A 25592-nucleotide genomic window follows, 5' to 3' on the forward strand; every position below is an offset into this window, starting at 1 on the left:
GGTGATTGACTCTCACAATTAATGGGTAAATATCATGTATATAGATTAAGAAAAGTTATATAGAGACATAGTTACGTTGTACCCCCTGGTGTGGTTATCAAGGGACAGCTGGGTTGGGACATCTGGGAGGGCTGGCTTGTCACTGTGGTGACATCTGAGCTCCAACCAGGATTTGAGGAAGAGATCTCCACCCCTGGACAGTGAAGAAGGATTGATGGACAGAACTTTGGGAGGGGTTAAAGGGTTAAAGAGGGAAAACCTCCATTGTGAGGAGGCTGAGCACATGGCAGGGAAAATCTTTTGCTCCCAGCACCATAACCTTTTTTCTTTATTCAGTCTTCTGTTGTATTTTTGATAAGGTTTAATAAACCTTCCTAAACTATGAAAAATGAGTAGCTATTTCTCACAATATGGTTAAACCCTCACGCCCCAAAGAGGGTAACAGCATACCAGGCTGGCAGTTTGGGATGATTCTTGGTTCCTACAACTCCTGAACCCAACCTGCTGGTTGGGCTGGACCCACACCATGCCAGGAACCTCATGGAGCAGGCAGAGTCCACCCTTGGCAGGGCATTCGAGGCACCAAAGCTTGGGCTGGAATTGGCAGCCAGGGAAAGGAGCAGCACACTCTGAAACGCTGCTGCCTTCCCAGGATGAGTCTGAGAGAATTGAGAACTTGATCCCTCTGATCTGGTTAGGAGCCTTGCAACAGGATTTCAGTTGTAATTCGCCTGCAGGACAAGATTTCCTCTAAAATCGCAGTCCCAGCAGCTCCCAGGGTGGTGAAGGATGCGCTGAACCTGCCAAGGTGCTCACACCTGAGCCAGGAGGGGCTCAGCTGCATCTCCAGCTGAGCACCCACAGCAGGGACCACCCCATGTCAGCACCCAGGACATCCCTCTGGCTGTCCTGAGCAGCCAACACCCCTGCCAGGGGGCTCAGAGACCCTGGCACAGAGCCCAAAAATGCCTCTGGTTTTGACCATGACCCATGGAGAAAGTGACCAACCTTAGATGAAGGTTGCAAGCCACAAAAAATTAAGTAGAATGATAGTGAATTTATCACAAGGTGAAAAAGCAGATTTTGGGGTTTTAGAATGGAGATTCAGGGGAGTAAGATGGAGGAATCTGGGCATGTCCAGCCTTCCTCCTTCTTCTCAGCCTCCATCTTCTGCTGTGATGTTGGCACTTTTGGATTGGCTTAGAGTAGAAGCTCACTGTCTAACACAGGTGATAGGTATTGGGAAGTAATTGTAAACATTGTATACATAGTTTTTAGTATAAAACTATATATATGTAGTTTATATATACTATATACTACATATACGTACTATATATATGTATATATATATATACATAGTTTTCAGTATAAAGAAATAACACCACCCCGAGGGCAGGCAGGGTGCCGGGAACTGTCCTGCTGAGCAGACCTCAGCTGGACAGGAGAAAGAATTTTATAGACAAGATACAATAAGCAACCTTGAAAACAAGAAATGAAGAGCCCTGACTCCTTCTTCAAGCACCAGGCTGGGAAAAGAGACTTTGGAACTCTTCTTGGGGTCACTCTGACCAGCTAGAGACCCTGACAATCCCACATCTCATTTCCCACCTTATATTCACAGGATAATCCCTCCAGTCCTCTCCCTGGAGTGGCAGGAAGGAGCTGACCTTTGCAGATCTCCACGGGGCACTGTCAGCAGCATTCCTGCTTCCCCCTGAGCTGCCTCCTTGGCTACCCAGGCTGGGAGCTGAAACAACTCCCCCTGTTCCCCCCTGAGCCATCCCCATCCAGGAGAGATCCCCCCAGAGCACATGGCATTTCTGGAGCAGCTCCTTCCTGCCCCCATTGTTGCTGGGAAAGGCAGACAATGATCTAAGAATGCAAAACTCCTGAAACCCCTCCAGAAAGCTGAAATTTATGAGCAGCCTGTTCCAACTGGCAGAGGGAAGCTGTCAGTGGAACAAAAACATTGTGTAATAACCTCCCTCTCCTCCCCCTCATCCCCCTCTGGGGGGAGCTGAGACAGCCACAAGGGAGAGGGGGGCTCAGGGAAGGAGCAGCGGTGAAGCTCTGATCATTCCTCACTGAGAATGGACTGGGTTGGGAGGGAAAATAAAGATTATCTCATTCCAACCTCCACCTTCCACCATCCCAGTCTGGTCCAAGCCCTGTCCAGCCTGGCCTTGGACATTTCCAGGGATGGGACAGCCACAACTTGGGCACTGCAGGCCCCTCTCAGTGGCTGCCCCGGAGCATTTTAAAACACATTTAGGTGCTGATGGCAACAGTGACCAGAATGGTTGGTCTGACCACAGGAGCTCTGTAATATCCACTTTTTGCAAGGATGGGGCCAGTCCAGGTCTTGGCTGCTCTGAATGATGGGTGAATGAAGATGGTTTCTTGATCCTTCTTCATAAAATAGATTGAAAATATGAAAGGCTGAAAGCAGGAGTTTGGCCCAAATTCAGTTGTTGCTTACCTTGAATTCCACATCTACATTTCACCTTAACATTCCAACCACTGGAACCTGGGGCTCCCAGGAGTGAGTGTGACCATCCAGGACTCAGGAGTGTCCTGAGCCTGCAGAGGGGAGGGAAGTGCTGCCCTCAGCTTCCCAGTTTTCCCATGTCACATTGAGATGAGAGAGGATTTTTGGAGTGGTTTGCACATCTTTGGGTGCTGCATCTGGTTTGTGAGTGCTGCCAGAGGGGTGGTTCCTGCTGGGTTTTGGGATGTCTCACTCCCATCCCCTCAGACACAACACTTGGTTGTAAAACGTGCAGCGGGGGAAGCGAGCCTGGCTCCGGTCCTGGTGTGGAGCCTGCCGCCTCCTCCTTACAATCCCTTGGTTTTTTTCCTTCCCCCTCCTCCTGTCTGCCTTGATCTAAAGGAAAACCCACTCAGCAGAGAGTACCAGGCTGTGAAATAAACCCACGAGCTGCTGGGAATACTCCAACTGGGATTTGTTCCCATATGTATCCATATCTATATCATCTACATCTATAAAAAAGGTTAAACTGTGACAGTTGAAATCCTGTGTAGCAGAGCCAACCCGAAAATTCTGTCATTAAATCCTTAAATGTGTCATTCCTTGGCTTTCCTGGTGCAAGGGGACCCAGTATGGCTTTCTGTGACAGAGTCTCCACTGAATTTAATTAAGGTTTTATGGAGGTGATTGTGAGAGACCTTGGATCACTCACTGATTATGGGATATCACATCCCGTGCCAAAAGAGTGAGGAATGAGACACTTTCCTGGGAACAATGATCCTTTTCATCATTTCTGCTGTGGGGCTGTGGCAGAGGAGCAAGGTCCTGTCCATTACCAGGTTGTGGCAGCTCATGCCAGGGAGAGAAGCCAGCTGAGAGTGAAGTAAAATGTGTAAAATTGCTTTGTGCTTCCTCTTAATTGACCCAAAGGAAGTAAAAAGAAAAAAGAAACCCAGGCCAATTAATTTTTAACTGATTTTTTCATGGTAAGAAGTACAGAGCTTTGGACTGACTAAAACTTCAGGGATTTGGTCTAGCTGAAAAAAAGAAACTGAAAAAGTTTCATTAAGGCTCCTTCAAGGAAAATTTTTTACAGTTAACAGCAAGACAATGCTTGATTGAAAATGAAGTGTTAATGTCTCAGCTGTAATTTAAAATTTTTAGAACTATTTTTGCAGAATCCCAGAATGGTTTGGGTTGGAAGGGACCTTAAAGTTCATCCAATTCCAATACCCAGCCATAGGCAGGGACACCTTCCACTATTCCAGAGTGTTCCAAGCCTCATCCAGCCTGGCCTTGGACACTTCCAGGGATCCAGGGGCAGCCACAGCTTCTATGGGCACCCTGTGACCTGGCCTCACCCCCCTCACAGGGAACAACTTCCTCCTAAGTGATGCATTTAGGTTTTGAGTAAAAGCAAAGTTTATCCCATTAAAATGCTAGAGTGATTTCCCCCCCTCCCCCTTTAAAATTTACATTGAGCTTTTAGGGGCAAGCACAAATAATTTGAAATTTATTTTCCAGTTATTCTGGAGAAATCCATGGTCCTCCAGCCTGACCACCTAAATTAAAACTGCAGTTAATTATTCCCATGGATTAGTCTCAGACTGGCTCTTCCATTTCATAAGCAATGTGTCTCACTGCTGGGTGGCTGAGGACAGCACTGGAATCTGTGCCCAGAAGATTCTTGCTTCCAAGAGATGGAGGATTCCTGCTTCCAAGAGATGGTGCTCCAGATGGAGATGCAGCTTTGATTTGTTGGTCTACAAAGGAAGCATTTTTTGGATGGACTTCAGCAGAACCAACCTTGATTTCCAGCAGCTTTTCTCTCCAGGCATCTGGGAGAGGGAATGTGGCTCTAAGCCACAGGAGAGGAACCAACACTTGAGGGTTTGAATCATCTCATTGTGGACAGCTGAGACCTGCAGGCTCCTGTCTGGGAATTTTGTGGTGGGAGCAATGACCTGTCCTCATGTTTCTCAAATCTGACCCAAAAATTGGGTGACTTTTCATTTTAAATGAAATTCAGCAAAAATCAGACCTATTTCTATTTATTTTTTCCTCCCTAGCCTGATATAGTTGAAGTGCCTGGACCCGCTTTTCACTCACTGGCTAACTAACTTTTTTTTTTTTTGCTTTCTTTCCCATAGGTTTTTGTCCAAACACACCATATGTGCTCCAACCTCATTTTCCTCCCATCTCTTCTGGACTGCCAGGTGGAGCTGATGGGCTTGAGCAGATACAAAAACCTGCCAGGAAAAAACCTGGCACACCTGTGATCCTGGAACACACCATCCTGGTGCTTCCCCAAGACACTGAGAGACCAGAGGCAGAAATCAATACAGAGGCTTTATAATTAAAAAATTGTGCATTTTGACAAACAGCTGGCAGTTACACTCATCCCTCTTCCCCCTTAATGCAGAAAATAAATGTCTGGAACCCAGACGTCTGATTTTCTACTGCCGCGTGTAATGATCCACTTAGACTGTGCTTGAATTAACCCCTGCTTTTGGCCACCAGACAAGAGCCCAAAGGCAGGCCCACCCTGTACTCCACTCCATTTGACCCTAGAGAGAACCAATCCCCCTTTCCAAGGCATTATTTTCATGGAAAAACCATCATTTCTATCTTCTGATTGAAAACATGTCTAAAAATCCACATGTGGGACACAAAACCGATTTATTTTTATGAAAAAAGTAAACAAAGAAGAATTTTAATGAGTGAGTTTTTTGTTTTTTTTTTTTCTCCAAGATGTCCATGGGGAAGTAAGGCTGTTCCTAGTAAACTGAACGGCACCATGGCTGGTTGTCTTGTCCAGAGGTCAAGTGACAGTCTGGTCACAACCCAAAATAAACCTTCCTCACCTGGAGAGCACAAGATTCAGCACCCAGGCGTGGTGCTGATGGTATAGATAAAGCTCTGGTGCCTAAAATTCCTCCTTCCTTAGCAGAAAGAAGAGATACTCAGGGAGCTTTAGGGTGGATGGTTGTCTTGTCCAGAGGCCAAGTGACAATCTGGTCACAACCCAAAATAAACCTTCCTCACCTGGGGAGCACAAGAATCAGCACCTAGGTGTGGTGCTGATGGTATAGATAAAGCTCCTCCTTGCTTAGCAGAAAGAAAAGATACTCAGGGAGCTTTGGGGTGGATTGGGAGGCATCACCCAGGGGTTGTGGGGATGAAGGACTCATCTCATCTCACAGCCCGCAGCCCCACATGTCTGTGAACCCCTTAATTCATCCCTACTGTGCAGACCTGTGGAGGAACACAAATTATTTGTCCTCTCTGCATTAATCTAAAGCTCTCTGTGGAGCCCCAGGTGTGAAAACCTCCTTGCATCCCCCCAGGCACGTCGGATCCTCGCCGGATCGTGGTTCCCATCACGTTTCAGAACAAAGGCAAGAACCCAACCTGGAGCCTCATGGGAGAGGCATCCTGTGGGCTCAGATGGACACACAGCGACTCACACACACACACACAGAGCTCACAGACAGCTACAGGCACATCGACACAGGCACAGCTTCCAGAGCACTGGGGTGGCTCCTCCTGCTCCTCCCCAGGCCTTGGGCACAGCCAGGTCTTCTCAGCCAAGAGCTGCTCCTGCTCGGGCACGTGGGGAGGAGCTGAGCTGAGCTGAGATCCTAAAATGGGTTGGGTTGGACACCTGATTCCAACCCTCCTGCCGTGGGTATGGGCACCATGAGCAGGATTGTTCCACTCTGACAGGGTCAGCAGCGGGGTGGGCACAGGAGGGAGAGCTTGAAGGCATCCACGCTTGATCTGCACTGTCTTGGGTGCCAGGTGTCCCAAAATTGCCATGGCAAGACTTCTGGAGTCCCTTGTTGGGCAGCACCAGAGGTCTCTGCCCCCCGTGCCAGGTACAGGCAGCTGTGTGCACTGAAAGGCAAGAAAACACAGCATCCATCTCACATTCTGCTGGGCAGGGAGGGAATCCCCCGTGTTGCTGCAGGTCCAAAGCTCATCACAGCAATTTCTCCCTTTAATTTTAAGTCTCATTTTGAGTTTGTAACCCAAAAATCCCCTTTCTCCTCTTGAAGTCCCTCTCTCTGATGGATGTGTGCTGCTACAGAGGATCCGATCCAGGGTTTGCTGGTGCTGCTGTTGTGGGGTGTCAGCCTGGGGATTTCTCTGACAGGAAACAACATTTCCTTGTTTGCAGGGTGAACCACAGGCGGTCTTGGGGCTGACAACAGGATCCAACAGGATCAGAAACGTGTATTGCTCTGGGTATGACTTCCAGGGCACACAGGAGACTTCTGGTCAGCTGGAATCTCTGAATGTGCCCATGGTGAGTCCATCATCTATACCACAGGCAAAATGAAGCTCCAGTGCCCTGGACTCTACGGAGCAATCCAACAAACACATCTTCTCACCACTTCCTGGGGCTGGTACCATTTAACCCACAGTCCTCTGCTTGATGGGAGGGCTCCTTCCCACTGGAAATCAACTTCCTACTGAAACAGCCCCATGGATCCCACACTTGGAGCAGCAGAGGCTGAAGGTTGGTGCCCAGGGGGACATCCATGGAGGAAAGCGATGTTGCTCCAGCCTGGGAAGAGGGGAAGGGGAAGGGAAGAGGGATTTTGCTTTGTGGCTGATTTTTGACCCCTCCTTTGATTTTTGAGCACAACCACCCACACCGAGCTGCGTCCTGTGGGAGGAAGAGGAGGAGAAGGGACTTGGCAAAGGAGCTGAGTGCGTGTGCTGGGTCTGGAAGCTCTCCAGGCTTCTTCCACGCAGGTCCTGCCTTCCCCCATGAGCATCCCCAGGCCGTTCCAGTGCCAACCTCCACTCTGCCACCATGACCAGCTGCAGCTTCCCAGGGAAGCTCTCTCCTCGCTGGCCTCTCGAGGCAGAGAGAGCCCTCTCCCCTTTCCTCCCCCATCCTTCCCTGTCCTTCCCCTCCCCATTCAGCACAGCGAGAACCGGCGGGAGTTGATGTTCATCTTGGTGACCCCAATGAGCTTGAGGGGCGTGGAGAGGCTGAAGGAGCTGACCAGGGGGAAGTCACAGAAGAGGTCGGCGAGCTCGTCCCTCTCCTCCAGCTCGAAGGTGGCGTCGTTGAGCATGCGCTGGTGCAGGTGGCACGTCTGCTCGATCTTCAGCTTGTTGATGTCGCTGCGCAGCCGCATCAGCTGCCTGGCCAGCTGCTGGTCCTGCAGGCGCATTTCTGCCTGGAAAAGGGGAGGGGAGAGAGGTTTTAGTGGTGAATTTGCTGCCTCCCTGCTGGAGGCTTGTACCAGATTGCAAGGCAATGTTCGAATATTACCAATATAGCTGGATGAGACATGTTTGAGCTTGTCTGGCCCTTGCTGCTGAACCAAATAGTGGCAACTGTGGTGTTTCACCCCAGATACTTTTCTAGCTGGATGTTGCAGCTGGGTGCATGGAGACAAGTCTAGGCGTGCAAGAGCTCTGGTGGTGGCAGAATGGAACTTCCTCCCCTTAAGAGGGGCCACTCCTCAGGTTTCCCTGTGGTGGAGAAGCTTTAAGGTGATGGTGAAGGGTCGGTTCTGATGGAGGGTTTGGATCCGGAGCTTTATTCTGGCCCACAGGTCTCTGAATCCAACAACAGCTCCAACAGAACTCCCTGAACTGTGTGGTTGCTGTTCCTTTTAACCCTGGGAAGAGGGGCAGGGAAGGGGTAGGGAGCCCCCAATCAGGTACAGGAGGGGAGATCTTAAGGGGCAAAGGACACCTGGATGGCCCAATGTCCCCCAGGGGTAGAGGGCATCCATTGAATCTGCCCAATCACTCAAGGCCCTTCTTTAACTCCAGGACTGACAGACAGTGCTGGGAAGGGTCAGGGAAGGGAAAGAGAGGTGATTGACACACCTGGGAAGGAATGATCAGTGGAAGGACCCAAGGTTCTGAGGTAAATCCTGAAATCACACTGCAACAAGGCAAGATGTATTCTATTGGCCATCTGTATGGCAGTTGTCTTTTGTCAAGTGGGCAGTTTGCCTTATCTCTTCCACACCCACTCCTCCCTCTGGGGGGGAACATCTGCTGACAACAGGCTATGGAATGTCACTGCATGACTGATAAGAACTGCAGCATCCCATTGGGAGATGCTCCACCCAGAGGGAGAAGCCAAGCATTGCTACCCAGATATAATCTGGAGATCCTGGAATACCAACACAGCTTCTCCACAGGATTTCCCAGAGGAACAGCAGCTGCTTCTTCCACTGGATTTTTGGAAGACAACTACACCCTTTTCTACAGGATCCCTGCTCCAGGAGATCCACACCTGACAATCCAGAAGGACTGTAGCCACAATTCTAATTGGATTGCCACCAACACTCTGACCCACAGGGTGTCAGGTTGTATTCTGACTCTGTCAGTGTTGGTTTAATTTACTGCATTGTTTATTTATCTTTTCATTTTCTTTCCTATTAAAGAACTGTTAATCCTGCTCCCATATTTTTTGCCTGAGAGCCCCTTAATTTAAAATTTATAGCAATTTGGAGGGGGAGGAGGGTTTACATTCTCCATTTCAGGGGAGGCTCCTGCCTTCCTTAGCAGACACTTGTCTTTCCAAACCAAGACAAGTCTGAGGTGTTTTAAAAAAATATGTCATGGTTGACAAGGTGGTGTCGAGTCATAGGTTGGACTCAGTCTCAAAAATCTTTTCCAACCTATCTGGTTCTGTGAACTCATCTAGAGGTGCTTGATCTGTGAGGGAGACAGGGATCTTTCAAGCCAGCAATGCATCCCAAAAAAATACCAGCTCAGGATGGGGAATTTTTAACAATAGAGAAATTCTGTGCCTGCTCATGTTTTCAGGAGCACCAAGAAAGTGGAATTAAAGCTGTGCCAAGGCTGTTGGCTTGGGTATCTGTCAGGCTTCAGAGCCTCCATCTCAACATTAAACAAAGCCCAAATTAATTTTGCTCATAAGGCAGCAGCCACAGGGAGACAGAGCAATTAGAGGTGGAAAGGACCAATTAAAAGAACACCAAATAACTGATCCCCAAATACTCAGCCTGGATTTCCAGCCTGCATAAATCAGAGCTGGCCCATGACAGAGTCCACCTCCCCTGTGGTTTATTTTATCTCTGCGATTTGAAGTGGCTCTCAGGATGGGATCTCCATGGTTTCCCACAGGACAGAGAACTACAACCTCCAAGCTAATGATTTAAGTGTTTTGGAGGTATTTTTTTCTCCCCTGGCACCTGGCTTGGGAAGGTAGAAGATTCAGAAGTAATGAAAGGAAAGAGGTCTTTTATTAAAAAAAGAAATTCTAGCTCATAATTAAGAAAATTCATTGCCACAGGATGCTGTGGGTAGTGATGGAAGGAGTGAACACTTGGTGTGGGAATCAGCCTGGCAAACAGGGGAAGGAGGGGCTGGAAAAGCAAATCAAGACAATTCCCACTTCCCACCCCACTTCCCTCCTCACAGAAAGGCAACGAAACCACAAAAGATACAAAGAAAAGAAAGTGGGAAAGAAGCTGAACAGGCTCACCAGAAAGGGCTGGAACAGGATGATCTCCAAGACCCCTTCCAATTCAGCCAGTTCTAGGACTCTGTGATTCTACATTTTGGGATAAATTACCTTTTCCTGGATTTTAGCAGCATGGATGTGATCAGACCATATCAGTTTCCCTCCAGGCCTGGAAATGAGCTGCTCAGTTTGTGGGTGCAGATGCAGCTCTGGGGGAAGGGAGTGAATTATTCCTGGCCTGGTGGCTTGTGCATGAAGATGCAGAAGGGAAGCGAGGAAGGAAAGTTCCCCTTTAGAGACCCCACAAAGACTCTGATATTCCCACATGAGACCTTTCCATTACCCCTTTCCAAGGGCTGCTGCAAGGATGGTGTGAACCAGAGCAGCCTTGGGGTTGTTTAACTTTTGCCATAATCCCTCCTCCTCCAGGCAATCAGAGAATCCCAGAATGGTTTGGGTTGGAAGAAACCTTAAAACTCACCCAGTGCCACCCCCTGCAATGGGCAGGGACACCTTCCACTATCCCAGGTTGCTCCAAGCCCCATCCAACCTGGCCACGGACACTGCTAGGAATGGGAAACTGCCAGGGCCTCACCACTCTCACAGGGAAGAATTCTTTTCTAATGTCTAAATCCCTTCAAAGCCAAAGCATTTGATGATTCTCTGACACTACAGAGGTATCCTGGAGGACCTTGCCTGATGAAATAAGACTCCAGCTTGGCTGTCTGGAGAGGATTAAGTCACCTTTGTACCAATCTCTGAGTGAATCTTTCTCTCTCTCTCTCAGGAAATCTCTCTCAATGCTGTTGGCAGATTGTGGTCATTTACCTTTATCAAAAAAACCCCACTATTTCCTCTCAGACCTCATAACCTGTGCTCCCAGCAGAGCAATGCCACTTGGCAGTTTTTATTCTTCCACCTGAGTTACAATAAAAAAACCACAACCCTATTCTGTTGTTATTTTGCCCTGTCTCAAAACAAATGCTGACATTTTATCAGGAGGTGATCACAGGTGTTATTGAAGTGACCCTGGGTCATTCTTTCTTCTTGGTGTATCAAGTTACCTAAGAAATGCCAACAAAGGCTTTCATTGAATATTTGGAAGAATGTGGGATTAAAAAAGCCTCTGCTGCCAAAAAAAAAAAAATAAAAAAAACCCAACATCATTTAAAAGAGAATTATGAGGCCATTGTGCAGAGAGCTGTGAGTTATAGGTGCTTTTTTTCTCTTGCAAACCAGCTTTACATTTTTTGACTGGTTCTTGTCTTCCCTCTTTTGAGGAATGCATTTGATTTCCCACAAGCTGGAAGGCAAAGCCCTCTAGAAAATGAAGATAAGGAACAAAGCCTGGCAGTGGTTGACTAAAACCATGTGGATGTGGCACTTGGGGACATGGTTTAGTGGCAGCCTTGGCAGTGCTGGGTTAAGAGCTGGACTCAATGATCTTTGAGGGCTTTTCCTCAACAATTCCATGTTTCTATGAGAGGATGATGTGCACAAAGAAGGGAAGGAAGATGGGATGAGGGCTGGCACTGCCTGTGCTCCTTGGAAGGCTGCCTTGTCTTCCCAAGGGCTTGGGAGTTCCTTGCTTGGTGACAGCTCCTGTGGAGGCAGCTGGGCAGAGCACCAAAGTGGAGCTGCTCTGCAGGGCATGAACTCTCACTCCCCACACTCATCCTGGGGCTTGGTTTAAGATGCAAACCCCCTGTCCTGCATCCATGTCCCATTAAACACTGCTCTGTTCAAATACCCCCAGAATATTTAGAGGAATTTCAGCCAGAACCCAGAAATCCTCATTCTCCTTCTCTTTCCCACAGGCTCTGCACAAATACTAAAGCCATTCCCCCTGCTCCATGCTGAGGACCAAACAATCACTGGAAAGGATGAGTGATGTCCCCTTGAAAGCAGCAGAGTTGTCAGGCCAGCAGAGCTCCACAAATCTGCCTGGCAATGAATAATGGGATTACAGGGGCCACACCATGGGGAGCTGTGGGGTTTTTGGTTTGCAGGGTTCACCCAGGAGGGAACTCCACACTCCAGTTCATCCATGTGAGGCAGCAGCAGGATCCCACACACGGGTGCAGCATCCTGGAGAAACCCTTGGGAAGCATCCAGCAGAAGCCAGGCTTTGGATTTCCTTTGATCTTTTCATGGCCAGGGCAGAAAGAACCTTAAGTGTGTCTTGCTCATGAAAATCAACATTTTAACACATTCTGCCTCTCTCTGCACACCCAGCCCCAGGTGTTTATCACCAGCATGGGTGGAGAATGTTGTTGGAAAGGAGAGAATGCCAGGTTGAACTCCACAGGCTGGAAGGGGAACCAAACTCAGATCCTTCCTGGCAGAGAAGTAACTGCTGGATTTAAATGCAAAGCTCGACCACCAGATCTTATGGATCTAGGGGGAATTTTCTGCTTGGATTGGGCCTCAGAGTCTCCCAGGGATTTTTAACAGAGGTGAGGAAGAGAAAGCTCTGTATTATTCTTTCCTGATTTCCAGTCTAGGTGGCTCATCCTAAATTGCTACAAGCCTTCCATTTTGCCTTCAACAGACAGGAAGACCAATAATTTTCCCATTTCCAGCAGCCCATCTTTTCTCTGCATTGCATTTGGGGGATTTTCAGCAGGCAGCACCTCGAGGCACGCAGATGAGGAGCTCTTTGAGATTTCCCTCTCTTCCCAAAAGAGAAGAATCCCGTGGATGAAGTCCCAGCCTGGCCCATGAAGCTCAGGGAGATGGTCTGTGGAGAGGCAGCTGCTCCCACAGGGCCAGCCCTTTTTTATTTCCAAAAGATCAAAAGAAACTGAAATGTCAATTGGCACTTTCCTGAGTGCCAGCACAAAGAAGCACAGGACACTTGTCACATCCTTGCCAAACCCTTCAGACAAGTCCACATTGTCTGTGTTTTGGTTTGGGGCTTCTTCAGAGGTGCTCAGATGCCGCCCTGTTATATCTAATTTTAGGTGCTCACGCCCTTGTGGTGCAGCCCACAGCCCCAAATGAGTTATCCCTGCTCCTTCTGGAGTGCCTGGGAGTTCTCCACCACCACCAGGAGAGCTTTCTTTGCCAGCTGGACCATGTTGTGGGTCCCAAATCTCACTCTTCCTTACTGTTGTTTAGGCTGTGTTGGCTCCCTCTTTCCCTAAAGCAGTGGCTGCACCCAAACTGACTCTTGGGGATGATCTTGTTCCATAATAAATCCTAAACTCTTTCCTAGTTTCAGCAATTTAACAGTGGAGGTCACAGAGTCACAGAATGGTTTGGGTTGGAAAGGACCTAAAAACTCATTCTGTTCCACCCCCTGGCATGGGCAGGGACACCTTCCACTGTCCCAGGTTGCTCCAAGCCCTGTCCAACCTGGCCTTGGACACTTCCAGGAGTGGGGACACCACAGCTTCTCTGGGCACCCCGTGCCAGGGCCTCCCCACCCTCATAATGAGGAAATTTGGTGCTGCATTGTTGTTTAAATTCACTCAAGCACTTGTTCAGCCCATATGAGTATCCCAAATGGAAAAAAAAGAGCACTTAATATTTAATTTTTTTAAAATCTGACCAACAGGACACAGGTGTTTTATGATTTCCCAGATATTTGTGTTCCTTTGTAGGTCTTTCCTGCATTTCTGGCTCACATCCCTCAAATTTCAGGGCCAAACTGGTGAATTTGAGATAGAAAACTCATTTTTCCTAAAAGGACAAAGAATAGAGACATCTATTCTTATGTCTCTATTTTTTGAGACATCTTTTTTATATGTCTCTATCACCTTAGAACAGTTCTTATGTCTTAGAACTGTTCTAAGATGTCCCTGTTCACAGGGTTGTACTTTAGCCATACTTAGGAGGGAGAGGACTTTGAGTGCTTAATTTCATAACTTGTAAAACCTGGCAAATTTCAAAAGCAAAGAGCAAAGTGTGTCCCCTCCAGCCCTCGAGTCTGTCACCCTCCCTGGGCTGGCGATGGTTTTGCTCTCAGCACAGACGAGGAGCTGCCACACTTGACAGTGCAAAGGCAAACACAAGGGCACAGAGGAGAGGCAGGAGGAGCTGGGGAGGGAAATGCTCCAGCCCCGGGGCAGCTCAGCGCATGCTGAGAGCTGCAATTTGCTCCTACACCTCCACAGAGCCTCTCAGCACAAAAACAAGAGCAGTTTGCATGTCTGAATAAATCAGCTTCTCGGGGGCAGGTTCTCAGCAGGGCCCAGCTGAGGCTCTGTGGGTTTGTGTCAGTCCCACAAACCTGGGTCTGGCACGGGTCACCTGAGGTGACAGGCCCAGAAAAGCAGATTTTTGGGTTTGTTCTTGCTGGAATGGCTCTTGAGGTACTAAAAGGTCTTTTTTCTCAGCTTTGTGCTTGAAGAAGAAGTTGGGATTTTTCAGTTCTGGCTTTTAAGGTTGTTTATTTTCTCTTATCTCATACATTTTCTTTTGGACTAGTGGAGTCTGTCCAGCAGGTTAGGTTGAGGCATACTGACTGCTCTCAGGGCACTGTTATCTTTTTATACTAAAAACTACATGTACTTTATTTACAATAATTTTTAAATACTTATTACCTAAGTTAGACACTTTATCTTAAACTAATTTAAAAGTGCTACTATCACAGCAGAAGATGGAGGACAAGAAGAAGAAGAAAGACAGGACACATTTAGATTCTTTCATTTTGCTTTTTGAACTTCTAGTCCAAAAACTTTAAAATTTTACTTTTTCACCTTGTGATAAATTTACTATAATTTTATTCAAATTTTTGTGGGCTGTAACTTTTCCCATAAGGTTGGTAACTGTTTCTATGAGTTAAAATTGATGTCTTTGACTCCGTGCCAAACTTTCTGAGCCCCTGCCAGGGTTTCAAGTCTTTTAGGGCAGTTAGAGGAATTGGGTCAGTCTTGGGTTCTGACAGCAGATGGACAACAAAACCTTGGGTTTGGCTTTTGCTTCACTCCTCAACATGAGCAGCCTGAACCTGGCTGAAGCCAAAGCAGAGCAGACTCTGAAAACACAGAGGAAAATTCCTTGCAGTGTCAGATTATGGCTTTTGTGTGGATTGGGAGTGACAAGAGATAGGGCAAGAGGAAATGGCCTCAAATTGCACCAAGAGAGGTTTAAATTGGATATTAGGGAAAAATTTCTTCAGCAAAAGGGTTGCCCAGGGCAGAGGAGGAGTCCTCATGCCTGAAGGGGTTTGAAAGCTGTGTGGATGTGGCTTGGGGACATGGTTTAGTGCTGGCTGTTGGAGTGCTGGGGAGTGGTTGGACTCAGTGATCTTAAAGGGCTTTCCCAGCCTAAAGCCTTCTATAACAGCACCAAATTTACTCCCCTGCCTCTGCTGCTTTTGGCTGGGATAGAGTTAAATCCAGAACTGGGTGGTCCTGTACCAGCTGCCTGATGGGAGCAGCCCCCAGCATGTGCAAACTCCTGAAGCTCCAAGTGCTTGGCAGGAGCTCCCTGGGACAAGCCAGAACCATCCCAGGGTGATGCTGTTGAAACAACCCAGCCTGAACAGGCTGGGAGCTGTGCTGAGGGTTGTTGGGGCTGATGGAGCTGCACACTCTGCATTTCACTCCCTAAGGACAAGGCTGCTGCACTTCTTTCCTGCATGGAAAGAATCTCCACATTCACCAGCTTTTGCCTCTTCATTGGCAAGGTGAACCCTACAGACCCTAAATAACCACTTTGTGGGATCACAGAATCGTGGAATGGTTTGAGTTGGAAGGGACCTTAAAGGTCATCTTATTCCATCCCTGCCATGGGCAGGGACAACTTGCACCATCCCAGGTCACTCCAAGCCCTGTCCAGCCTGGCTTGGACACTTCCAGGGATCCAGGGGCAGCCACAGCTTCTCTGGGTGCCCTCCTCACCCTCACAGGGAACAATTCCTTCCCAATATTCCATCTAACCCTGCCCTCTGGCAGCAGGAAGCCATTACCCCTTGTCCTGTCCCTCCAGGTCCTTATCCAAAGTCCCTCTTCATTTTTCTTGTAAGCTGCTTCAGGAACTGAAAGACCACAACCAGCTCATGCCAAAGCCTTCTCCAGGCTGAACAATTCCAATTCTCTCAGCCTTTCCTCACAGCAGGGCTGCTCCATCTCTCTGCTCATCCTGGTGCCTCCTCTGGACTCTCTCCAGCACCTCCAGGTCCTTCCTGCGCTGGGGCAGCTCTGCAGGTGGGGTCTCACCTGAGAGAGGCAGAATTCCCCCTCCTCTGCTGCCCACACTGGGAGATCAGCACAGGATCTGGTTGGTTTCTGGGCTTCACCCTGCTCTGGAGCCTCCCTGATGGCTCTGCTACCACAACAAGAGGAAAAATCTTGTCTGTGTTGGGATCTTTGGAAGCTTGCTCCTTTATTTGACAAGAAACTGCATTTCACCCCTGAAATGTAATGTGAAATGCACCTTTTGGTTCCAGCATCATGTGATGGGATGGCTTGGCTGTGCTGGCAGCTCTTACCCACACTTGTGCCTCCAGCTCAGCTATTTCACCCTGTGGTCAGTCAAAAAATTGCTCTCTCTTTTTGGGGAAATTGTTCTAAATTACCAGTCATGTCCAGATTCAGCAAAGGCTGGTGTAATTAAGTGGCTGGGAAATGGAAAGTGAGGAACAATTAGGGTTTTCTTGGCCTTTTCTCGTCTTTAATTCAAACTTTCAGTTTTTGACAGATGGTGGTTTAGATACCACACCCCAGTCTGAGGGGTAGAGTCAAACTCTGAGACAATTTGTACTTCCATCATGGGCAGAGATTGAAAGAAAACCCCAAATCTTTTCAAATCCAGGGTTCTGAGAAGGAAAATCTGCTTCTTACTCTCTTTGATCATCTTGAGATTCGGGGTTTCCATCAAGTGTGAATTTAAGATTACACCCAGATTCTGGTCACAGAACTGAGGTTCTCCAGAGCACTGAGGGCTTGTAGGGAATCATCTCCAAGCTGTTCCTAATAGTCCTGAATTCCTGAAATCATGATCCTAAGAAACAAAGTCACCAAAGTGCAATGTCCAGAACCACCTCTGTAAATAAACCCTCAGGGGACCAGCGGAGTTGGGAGAATGCAGCAACAGAAAGCTGACAAATCAGCATTATCTGAAGCAAAAGTCACAAAGAAATCTTTAAAACTGTTATTTATTTTTGTCAGAAACTTTCCTCAAGGATTTCAGTGCTGCTCTCAAAAACAAAGTGTCTGCACAGGAACATTTTCACAAGTGTTTGCCACAAGTGAGGTCTCAGCTCCTGCTGCAAATATTCCTGCTGGGACTCACAGGCAAAATTCCAACTGGGCAAAAGAAACAAAGCCACATGTCATGAGTCACTTCCAGTGATTTGGGCCAAATAATAAAGAGTATTCATGCCAGTGAGGAGAAGGCAAGTGTGGTTTTGGTGTCTGATTACTTCTACTCTTGTGAAGAGCACCTGAGCTCAGTCTCCAGCTGCCCTGACAGGGACATACCCATCCTATCAACCTCCAGGGAATAACAGAATACCCTAAAAGGGAAAGGACTCACAAAATCATCAAGTCCAACTACTGACCCTGCACAGGACAACCCCAAAATCACTGGATGTGCCCAAGAGTGTTTTCCAAACATTTCTTGAGCTCTGTCAGGACTGGGGCATCCCCCTGGGAATTATCCCCAGGCTGTGCTGACTCCTGAGCTCAGCTGGGAGCTGGGTCAGGCCCAGGATAAATTTGTGCCAAAAACCAAGATAGCAATGTGACAGAGAAAAGGTGAATTCCAGCCCTGGCTCTCTGAATTTTCCTAGCACAGGTTCCTAGAAAAGACAAAGGACTTTTGTCCCCTCCTTTTCTGTGAAATATCCAGCACATAACAAACATAAATAAGCAGATGTGGGAGACAAGGCCTAAGGTTGGGATGGGGGGATGACAGAAATGTGGACTGGGTTTGAATCAAGAAAAAACAACAAAAGATGGGCCTGGAAGAGCCAGGTGTGGAAAACAAAATGAGTGACGGAAAATTCAACAAGTGATGAAAAACACAATGACTGATTGTTGCTTTTCCACCTGGGGCTGAAGGCAGGTAGCAACAAGGAGTTCCCCCACTCTTTCATTTTTATCCCTCTTGAAAATCTGTGCTAGCAGGGACAGGGAGAGGCAATCACTCACCAGCTCCTTCCTGAGCCACGTCAAAGCCTCGTCGATGCTCTCAAAGCCACCTATCCTCCCTGAGGTGACAGTCCCCTTGTCCTGGGCAGGGCTCCCATTGAGGTGCAGCTGCACCTTCCTCATGGGCACAGTCTCCCCTGGGCTCTTTTTGCCCTTGGTGGCCTCGTCCTCCCTGTCCCCCTCGGCCTGGGGGCTCTTCCAGGCCTGCTCCTCCAGCTTTGCCTTCCATTCCAAGTAGGAAGGGCGCCTGGTCTCCAGTCTCAGCTTCTCTGTCAGTGCCTTGAGGGTCCTCAGGTGATCATCTGGAGGAGGAACCCCCCCAGAGCCAGCATCCATGCTGTCCAGAGCCTCTTCTATTTGGATTTGGGGCACAGCCATCCTCTCTGGGAGTCCAAAGGCATAGAGGTGGGCTGGAAAGGACCAGGGATGGAGATGAGAATCCTCAAGTTTTGACCAGGGTGCTCAGCACAGCTCCCTGGAGGACAGCTGAGGTGTGGGCCCCTCCTCAAGCACCAAACCAGCCTTGGATGAACACCTAGAAGGAAAGAAAAAAAAAAAGAAAAAGGATTGGTTTTGAGAAGGAAAAGGGAGTGAGGAAAGAGAGACAGCTCTTGTGAGGGTTTTGGGAGAGGCTCAGTGCCAAGGTGCTGCAGGGGAGGGTGACCTCACCTCGGTTATCTGAGTGCTCTGGGGCAGGAACAGACAGGCTCTGGCTTTCAGCAAAGCTGTGGTTACCTACACCTCCAGTCTTAACTCCAGGGGCCACAGAAGGGTGGCCAAGGAGGCCAGGACACATTCCCAGACCCAAAAATCCTCTGGAGACAGTAGTGGCTGCTGCTGGATGTTGGGTTGTCTGGTTTTGCTGATTTTCTGCCTGGCCAACCCACATTTCCCCATCTGGGCAAATCAGGTCCAGATGAAATAGGACAACCTGAAAGAGGGGAAGTTTGGATTAAATTTTAGGGAGAAATTCTTGGCTGTGAGGGTGGTGAGGCCCTGGCACAGGGTGTCCAGAGAAGCTGTGGCTGCCCCTGGATCCCTGGAGGTGTCCAAGGCCAGGTTGGACAGGGCTTGGAGTGACCTGGGATAGTGGAAGGTGTCCCTGCCCATGGCAGGGCTGGAATCTTTAAGGTTCTTCCAACACAAACCAATCTGGAAACTCAAACTTCCCCTAAGAGTTTGAGTCAAAAGGAGAACTGGAAAAAGGGATTTATTCTTCCCCACACTGCACTTTAAGATCCAGTTTAAGATCTGGGTTTAGTTCTGGGTTTGCCAAAGCTGCAGCCTGAGGGTTCAGCTCCCTCCTGGCCCAGTGGTCCCAGCCAGGTGAGGAACTCCCTGGGGTGCTGGCATGGTCTGGGCTCAGACACCCAGGGAGATTTGGACTTGTGGTTTCCATCACTGGCCATGCCCAGTTTGTCCAGTGGGAATGGTCCCTTGTAAACACCCTCAGGAGCAGCAGCACAGAGAAGCCAGGAGCTTCCTCCCCACTCCTCCTCCTGCCAGCACCATGGAAGCTGTGCCCACAGCTGGTCTGACAAACCCTGGGACCTGGAGGGGCAGAGAACTCCTCAAGAGTTAAGCTCAGGCAGCTTCTGTGTTCATTTGCCAGCAGGATCAGATAGGAGACATTCTCAAGGTTGTGTGCTCATCTATGGCTGAGCTAGGAATAGATCCAGAGCTCTCCTCTGAACGTCAGGCACAAACCAAAACACTCCTCTGCCTGCCTGGTGAGGTGCCTGGAAAACCAGGCAGGATGTGTGCAGCTTCCTAGAGCCACTCAGCCATTCTTCTCCCTGCCATTCCCACAGAGGCATGTGCAGCTCTGAAATCCAGACCATAATTACGCCTCTCCAACCTTTTCAGCAAGAAGATTCGATTTAAAATAAACACTGAGTGAGAGCAAGACTTATCCCAACGATTGTGTGGGGGGCACACGAGCTGGAGGAGGAGTTGAGAGCATACACACAGACAGTGTGGGGGTGGAGGATTACTCATGTTGTGGTCTCCTTCCTGCTCCTATTTATGTTAATGAGAGTTTTACAGGGAAAAGGAGCACACACAGACACTCTGGCAGGTTGGAGCCAACAGCTCTCGTGCCTGGAACAGCAACAATTTTCCTTTTTCTGTTGGAAAAGAGAGGGGAGAGCACTGGGCTGCTGTGGTGGAAGAGTTCTCTGCAGGGCTCAGGGCATGTCGATGAATTTACCTTTCCTCCTGCTCCAGCCTCCCCAAATCAATAAAGGAAAACAAGTAATGACTCTAAAGACCTCGTTTCTGAGATTTTTTTTCTCTATCCTATGAGACCTCTGTGGAGATTGCTGAGGGTGGCCCAAACCCAGCAATCCCAGAGCCTGCTGCAGTTCCACACTGGATTTGCTAATCCCCAGCAAAGATCATATTTTTATCATTTTCTGAATGCCACAGGTACAAAACAGAGCCCCACACAAATTCTTTTGTCCTGTTTTTCTGTGTGGAATCCTCAGGGTGGCAATGGCCCCTGGTATTTGAGCCCTGGGCACAGCTCAGATAGCATTTAGAGCATTGGACCATGAAAACAGAACAGCAGCTTGGAGCATCCCCTTTGTCACATCTCCCCCTCCTTGTCGCCACAACTCCCAGCAGCTTTGGAGGAGATTTGGTTTTTCTGCCCTAAAAGCAGCATTGATTCAGCCCATCCTTCTCTTTCTCCCTGGTGTAACATGAAAAGTCTCATTCCCTCTGCAGGGACATCCCCTAAATTGGCAGCATTCTCCAGCCTGTCCAAACTCCAAAGTGGCAGAAGGGAGCCACCTCTAATTTCCTATCAATATCTTGGACTTGGATCAAAGACCTGCAGTGGAGAGAGAGATCTGAAAGTTGTAAGTGTGAGAAAAATGCCCTTGTGCTGTAACACTAACCCTGTGAGCTCCCAAACTCCCAGGAACAAACCTGCCCCTGGCTCAAATCCACATCCTCCCAGTCTCCCTGCCCAAGGCTTGGCTCCCCCTGGGCTGGCCTGTGAAAGGGGATTTAAGTGATTAATCCTTGATTTGTCTCATTATCACACCTGCCACAGGGAGTTCGTGCCACTCCTAATTAGGGGTAACGAGTTCAGCCCCAAAACAGGGGGAGGGCTTCCTCACACCTCACTCAGATGAATCCCCCCTTCCCTTAGATGAATCCTGAAAGCACAGAACGCAACAGGTCACTGAGACAACAAAAACCCCCTTTAATTTCTTTCTGGTGTTAGATTTCCACTGGAGAAGTCAACTGACCTACCCCAAGGGATCAGCAGAAGCACCAGCCTGGGATGGAGAAATAACAGGGATGTTAAACTGGGAATTCAACAATTAGCCAAGGAGGAGCTGTGGGGAGCAAATTATTCTTCTTCCTTCACTGTTCCTGGTGGACTGTGGATTCTTGTAACACCATTTCTTATTGCAGAGGAGCAGCAGTGGCTGCAGGAGTGTGTGTTAGAGGAATTCTGCTCCTCTGGAGGCAGGGAAGGCCAAAAATCCTCGATAGGAGAGAAAAGCTCAGCTGACAGAAGCTCTTTTGCCACACACACACACCATGGATGACACTTCTGGCATGGAGCAAACAGGGCAGAGGCAATGCTTCAGCCTGTGGATGACCTTCAAAAAGCACCTCAGCCCCTCTGTGCCTCAGTTTCCCTCTCCCTGAGAAGTCAGTCTGTGCAGCTGGCCTGCAGGGAAAAAGCTCTGAGGTTTTCAGAGATATTCAGAATTCACTTTTGGTGTCTCCAGGTCTCATCTGGGTGTTCATGCTCCCACTCCAGTGGGTGCAGGGACACTCCCTGTGATCCATGGAGTATGGGATGTGCTTCCCTTGATCATTTGCTCTGGAGGTTTGCACAGGGATCACACAGACACCCGCTGGTCCTGCAGAGGAAACCCCTGGAGTAAATCCAAGCTGCCAGCATCCCCATCCAGCTCTGCAGCTCCCAGCAGCAGAGGAGGACCCTGAGCCCGGACAGGTGGGATGAAGGAACACCGAGGTGGAGTGAGAGGTGGGGGACAGTGCCTGGTGTGCAGGGAGAGCTGTGTTTGCCTCCCTCCATGCACAGTGTTGAAGACTGCAGTGCAAGTTGTTTTCCATTACCATTGTATGGCAGATTACCTTTGTCAAGTGGGCAGTTTGCTTTATCTCTCTCTTTGAGTGACCACAATCACTCCTCCCTCTGGAGAGACATCTGCTGATAACAGCTATTGAATGTCACTGCATGGCTGATAAGAACTACAGCATCCCATTGTGAGATGCTCCACCCAGAGGGAGGAGCCAAGCATTCCTACCCAGATATAATCCAGAGGTTTTTGAGACACCAGCACAGCTTTCTCCACTGGATTCCCCAGAGGAACAGCAGCTGCCTCTTCTTCCACTGGATCTTCAGAGGAAGAATACATCCTTCTCTCCTTCTCTACAGGATCCCCCTCACTCCAGAAGAACCACCCCTGACACTTCAGGAGGGCTGCAGCCACATTTCCAATTGGACTGCCACCAGCACCCTGACCCACAGAGTGTCAGGTTGGGTTCTGACTCTGTCAGTGTTGTTCTAGTGTACTGCATTGTTTATTTTATCCTTTTTTTTTTTTTCTTTTCCCTATTAAAGAACTGTTATTTCCTGCTCCCATATTTTTGCCTGAGAGCCCCTTAATTTAAAATTTATAGTAATTCGGAGGGGTGGGGAGGGTTTGCATTCTCCATTTCAGGGGAGGCTCCTGCCTTCATTAGCAAACACCTGTCTTTCCAAACCAAGACACACAGCAATGACACAGGGATGGGGTGGGGGTAACTGACCCCCCCTGGGTGTCTGCTGCAGGTTGGGAGAGGGGCAGAGAGGAGAAGGAGATGCCTGTGAGAAGGGGTTGCCATAGCAATGGAGTAAGGCTGAGGTTGGATGGATGTTCCAGAGCATCCTCAGGGCAGCAGAGACTCAGAGGCCTCAGGAATGGGCTGAGGGAAGGAGAGACCCATCAGGATCAACACTGCAGCTCCCTGGAGCTGGTGGATCCCTTTCAGGGTGGTTGCACATCACTCATTCCCTTCTCCATGCCAGAATGAGCTCTGTCAGGAGAGGAGCTGCTATGTTGTGTGGATTTCGTGAGCTGGGGGTTCCTCACCCTGCCAGAGTCCCCCCCATCCTGCTGGCAGAGGTGGAGAACAAATCTCCAGGCATCCCACTGACCCTGAGGAGAGCTGTTTTCCCTGGATTTTATTATTCAGTGTTTACCCACCCAATCCTTTCTGTAGCAGCTGAAATCCTCCCCTGCAGAAAAGCAGCCTGGTCCCTGGTGACCTTCAGCTTCCTTCCCTTCAAAAGGACAAAATCCCAGCACCAGGAAGAGCTGTCTGATCCCGAGGAGCCAGGACATGCTCCAAGGGCTGGAATTGGTGCTGTGAGGATCAGATGCTCTCTGCCTGCTCAGGATGGTTGGGACAGGATGGAAAGGGCTCTGCCCATGCTGGAAGAGCCATGGCAGAGCCCTCAGTGGCACTGAGCACATGGAGACCTGCTGGCCACACTCCTGTCTGTGAGCTTGTTCCCTTCTCCATGGAAAAATGACAGCACTGATGGGACCAAAATGGACATTACAAGCATAATGTGGACATGGAATTCACAGAAAAACAAGGAGAAGGGGAGAAGAGGGGCTTTCCATTAACATATGACCTGGAGCAAGATGAGGGTTTGCTCCAGCACATCCTCCTTCCCCCAAATGGCCTCCAGAAAGAGCCCTGAACATTGCAAGGGAGGAGGGGAGGGCAGTGGGGGCTGCAGAAAATCCATCAGAGGAGTGCAGGGATGCAGAGATGGCTGCCCCAGCCCTGGCAGTGCCCAAGGCCAGGCTGGACAGGGCTTGGATCAGCCTGGGACAGTGGAAGGTGTCCCTGTCCATGGCAGGGGGTGGATGAGCTTTATGGAAGGACCTCCCTTCCAGCCCAAACCATTTTGTGAGATTAGAGGGGACCAGTTTGCACTCCCTGACCCGAGGCACTTCTCCCTGGCTGATTTCCAGCATCACAGGCAGAGTCAGAACCTGTTTCAATAAACACATCTGCACCTTCCTGCCCGACTACACCTCATCCCTCCTGCGTCCCCCACACAGGCTCCTGGTGAGGCAGCAGGGCTGGGGCTGCTGCCTGCTTCGCAGGGACCCTTGCAACTCCATTTTCAGACCAGTCAGGCTCCCCTGGATCAGCAGATTTCCAGGCTTTGTGTGGAAATCCTTGGCATTCCAGCAAACCAGTCTTCCAGTCAGCTGGAAGTGGCTGCAAACTGGGGAGCTGAATGGGGTCAGTGCTTACAACCCACCAGCCCAAACCAGGTGAGATTCCTGTCAGGAGGAAAAGGAATAAGGAGCGGGAGCAAAGGCAAGTTTTCAGACTCTTGGTGAAGTCACCATGTCCACCTTGGTGTGTTCTGAGCTGTGTGGAGCCATGGATCATGGGCAAGGGTTTCTTCTCCGTGCACTGCCTGATGCTCCCAGCAGGTTTTGGAGCTAAATTTGGAGGTGGCACATCCAAGCTGTTCCCAGAGATGCCCCCGAAGCACCTGTGGCTTGGCACAGCTGGTTGTTCCCCCTTTTTCCCCACTGCCACCCCAGGCACGGCCACGTTTCATTATCCTGCCCATGTGCCCAGGGTAATGGAAAGGACTGGGATTCCTTGGGAACGAGCCAGGGCAGGCTGAGAAATGCTCCCTTCCCAGGAGACTAGCACGGGGAGCTATTTTTTCCCCCAGATGCAGCATGCAAGGGTGTGTTTACAGAAAGAAAAAATAAACCACAACCCAACCTTTTTGTTTTGTTTTGTTTTGCTTTGTTTTGTTGAGCTCCAATCTGCCCAGCACCCAGCTCAGCCCCTGCAGGGACAATGCCAGGGGCACTGGAGACCCCCAGGCTCCAAGTTAACACGATCAGGGGAGTGGGGTCAGCCCCTTGGTGACCCCCTAATCCCCTTTACATGCCCCCTGTCCCATCCAATTATCCAAGCCATGATCACCCAACCCCTGTCCCCAGACCTGTCTTCTCCCAGTGCTGAGCTGCACTGTGGCGTTTAAAACCATTTCAGATCAGCTGGTTGCAAACAGACCCTCCTCTCCCCTCTCCCTCCCCCCAGAAGGGCTACACTGCTCTGAGGCTGATTATTTTTATTTTTTTTTATTTTTCCCTGCAGTGTCTCTGCTACATTTTGCAAACACCTAATGGCTGCGGGGCTGTTGCAAGCCGGATTCCTCCCGTTCTGGTGGATTTTTGTGGTGTACAGACCCCCCCATGAAGGATGGGGAGGGGAATTTAATGGGAATTTGAAAGCAGAGAAGAGCTGGGATGCAAAAAACCAGCAGCAGCTCCCGTGTGCTGAAATGATGGCTGGCACAGAGCAAAAGCACGGCAGCCAAAACAGGCTCGTTCCCGCTGGAAAAGTGGGGAATTCCTGGGATGCAGGGGACGAGCAGACAAAGCCAGAGGAATCAGCTCCTCGCTGGAAGCCAGGAACTTGCTTTTCATCCATTCCCACCTCCCCCCTGCTTCCT

General features: G+C 49.3%; 1 protein-coding gene across 1 annotated transcript; it reads right to left on the reverse strand.

The window, feature by feature from the left end:
* Nucleotides 1-7351: 7351 nt before the first annotated feature.
* On the reverse strand, nt 7352-18513 carry FAM167A (family with sequence similarity 167 member A). The gene is made up of 2 exons (XM_054291752.1): nt 18059-18513; nt 7352-7683 (listed from the first exon to the last, which is right to left on the reverse strand). Exons 1-2 carry the CDS (start codon nt 18434-18436, stop codon nt 7420-7422), a joined length of 642 nt encoding a protein of 213 aa, XP_054147727.1. The 5' UTR covers nt 18437-18513; the 3' UTR covers nt 7352-7419.
* Nucleotides 18514-25592: the final 7079 nt, after the last annotated feature.

Source organism: Melozone crissalis, unplaced genomic scaffold (genome assembly GCF_028551555.1).
Source record: "Melozone crissalis strain CALT ecotype California unplaced genomic scaffold, PUWL_Pcris_2 ptg000106l_1, whole genome shotgun sequence".
Taxonomy (NCBI): Eukaryota; Metazoa; Chordata; class Aves; order Passeriformes; family Passerellidae; genus Melozone; species Melozone crissalis.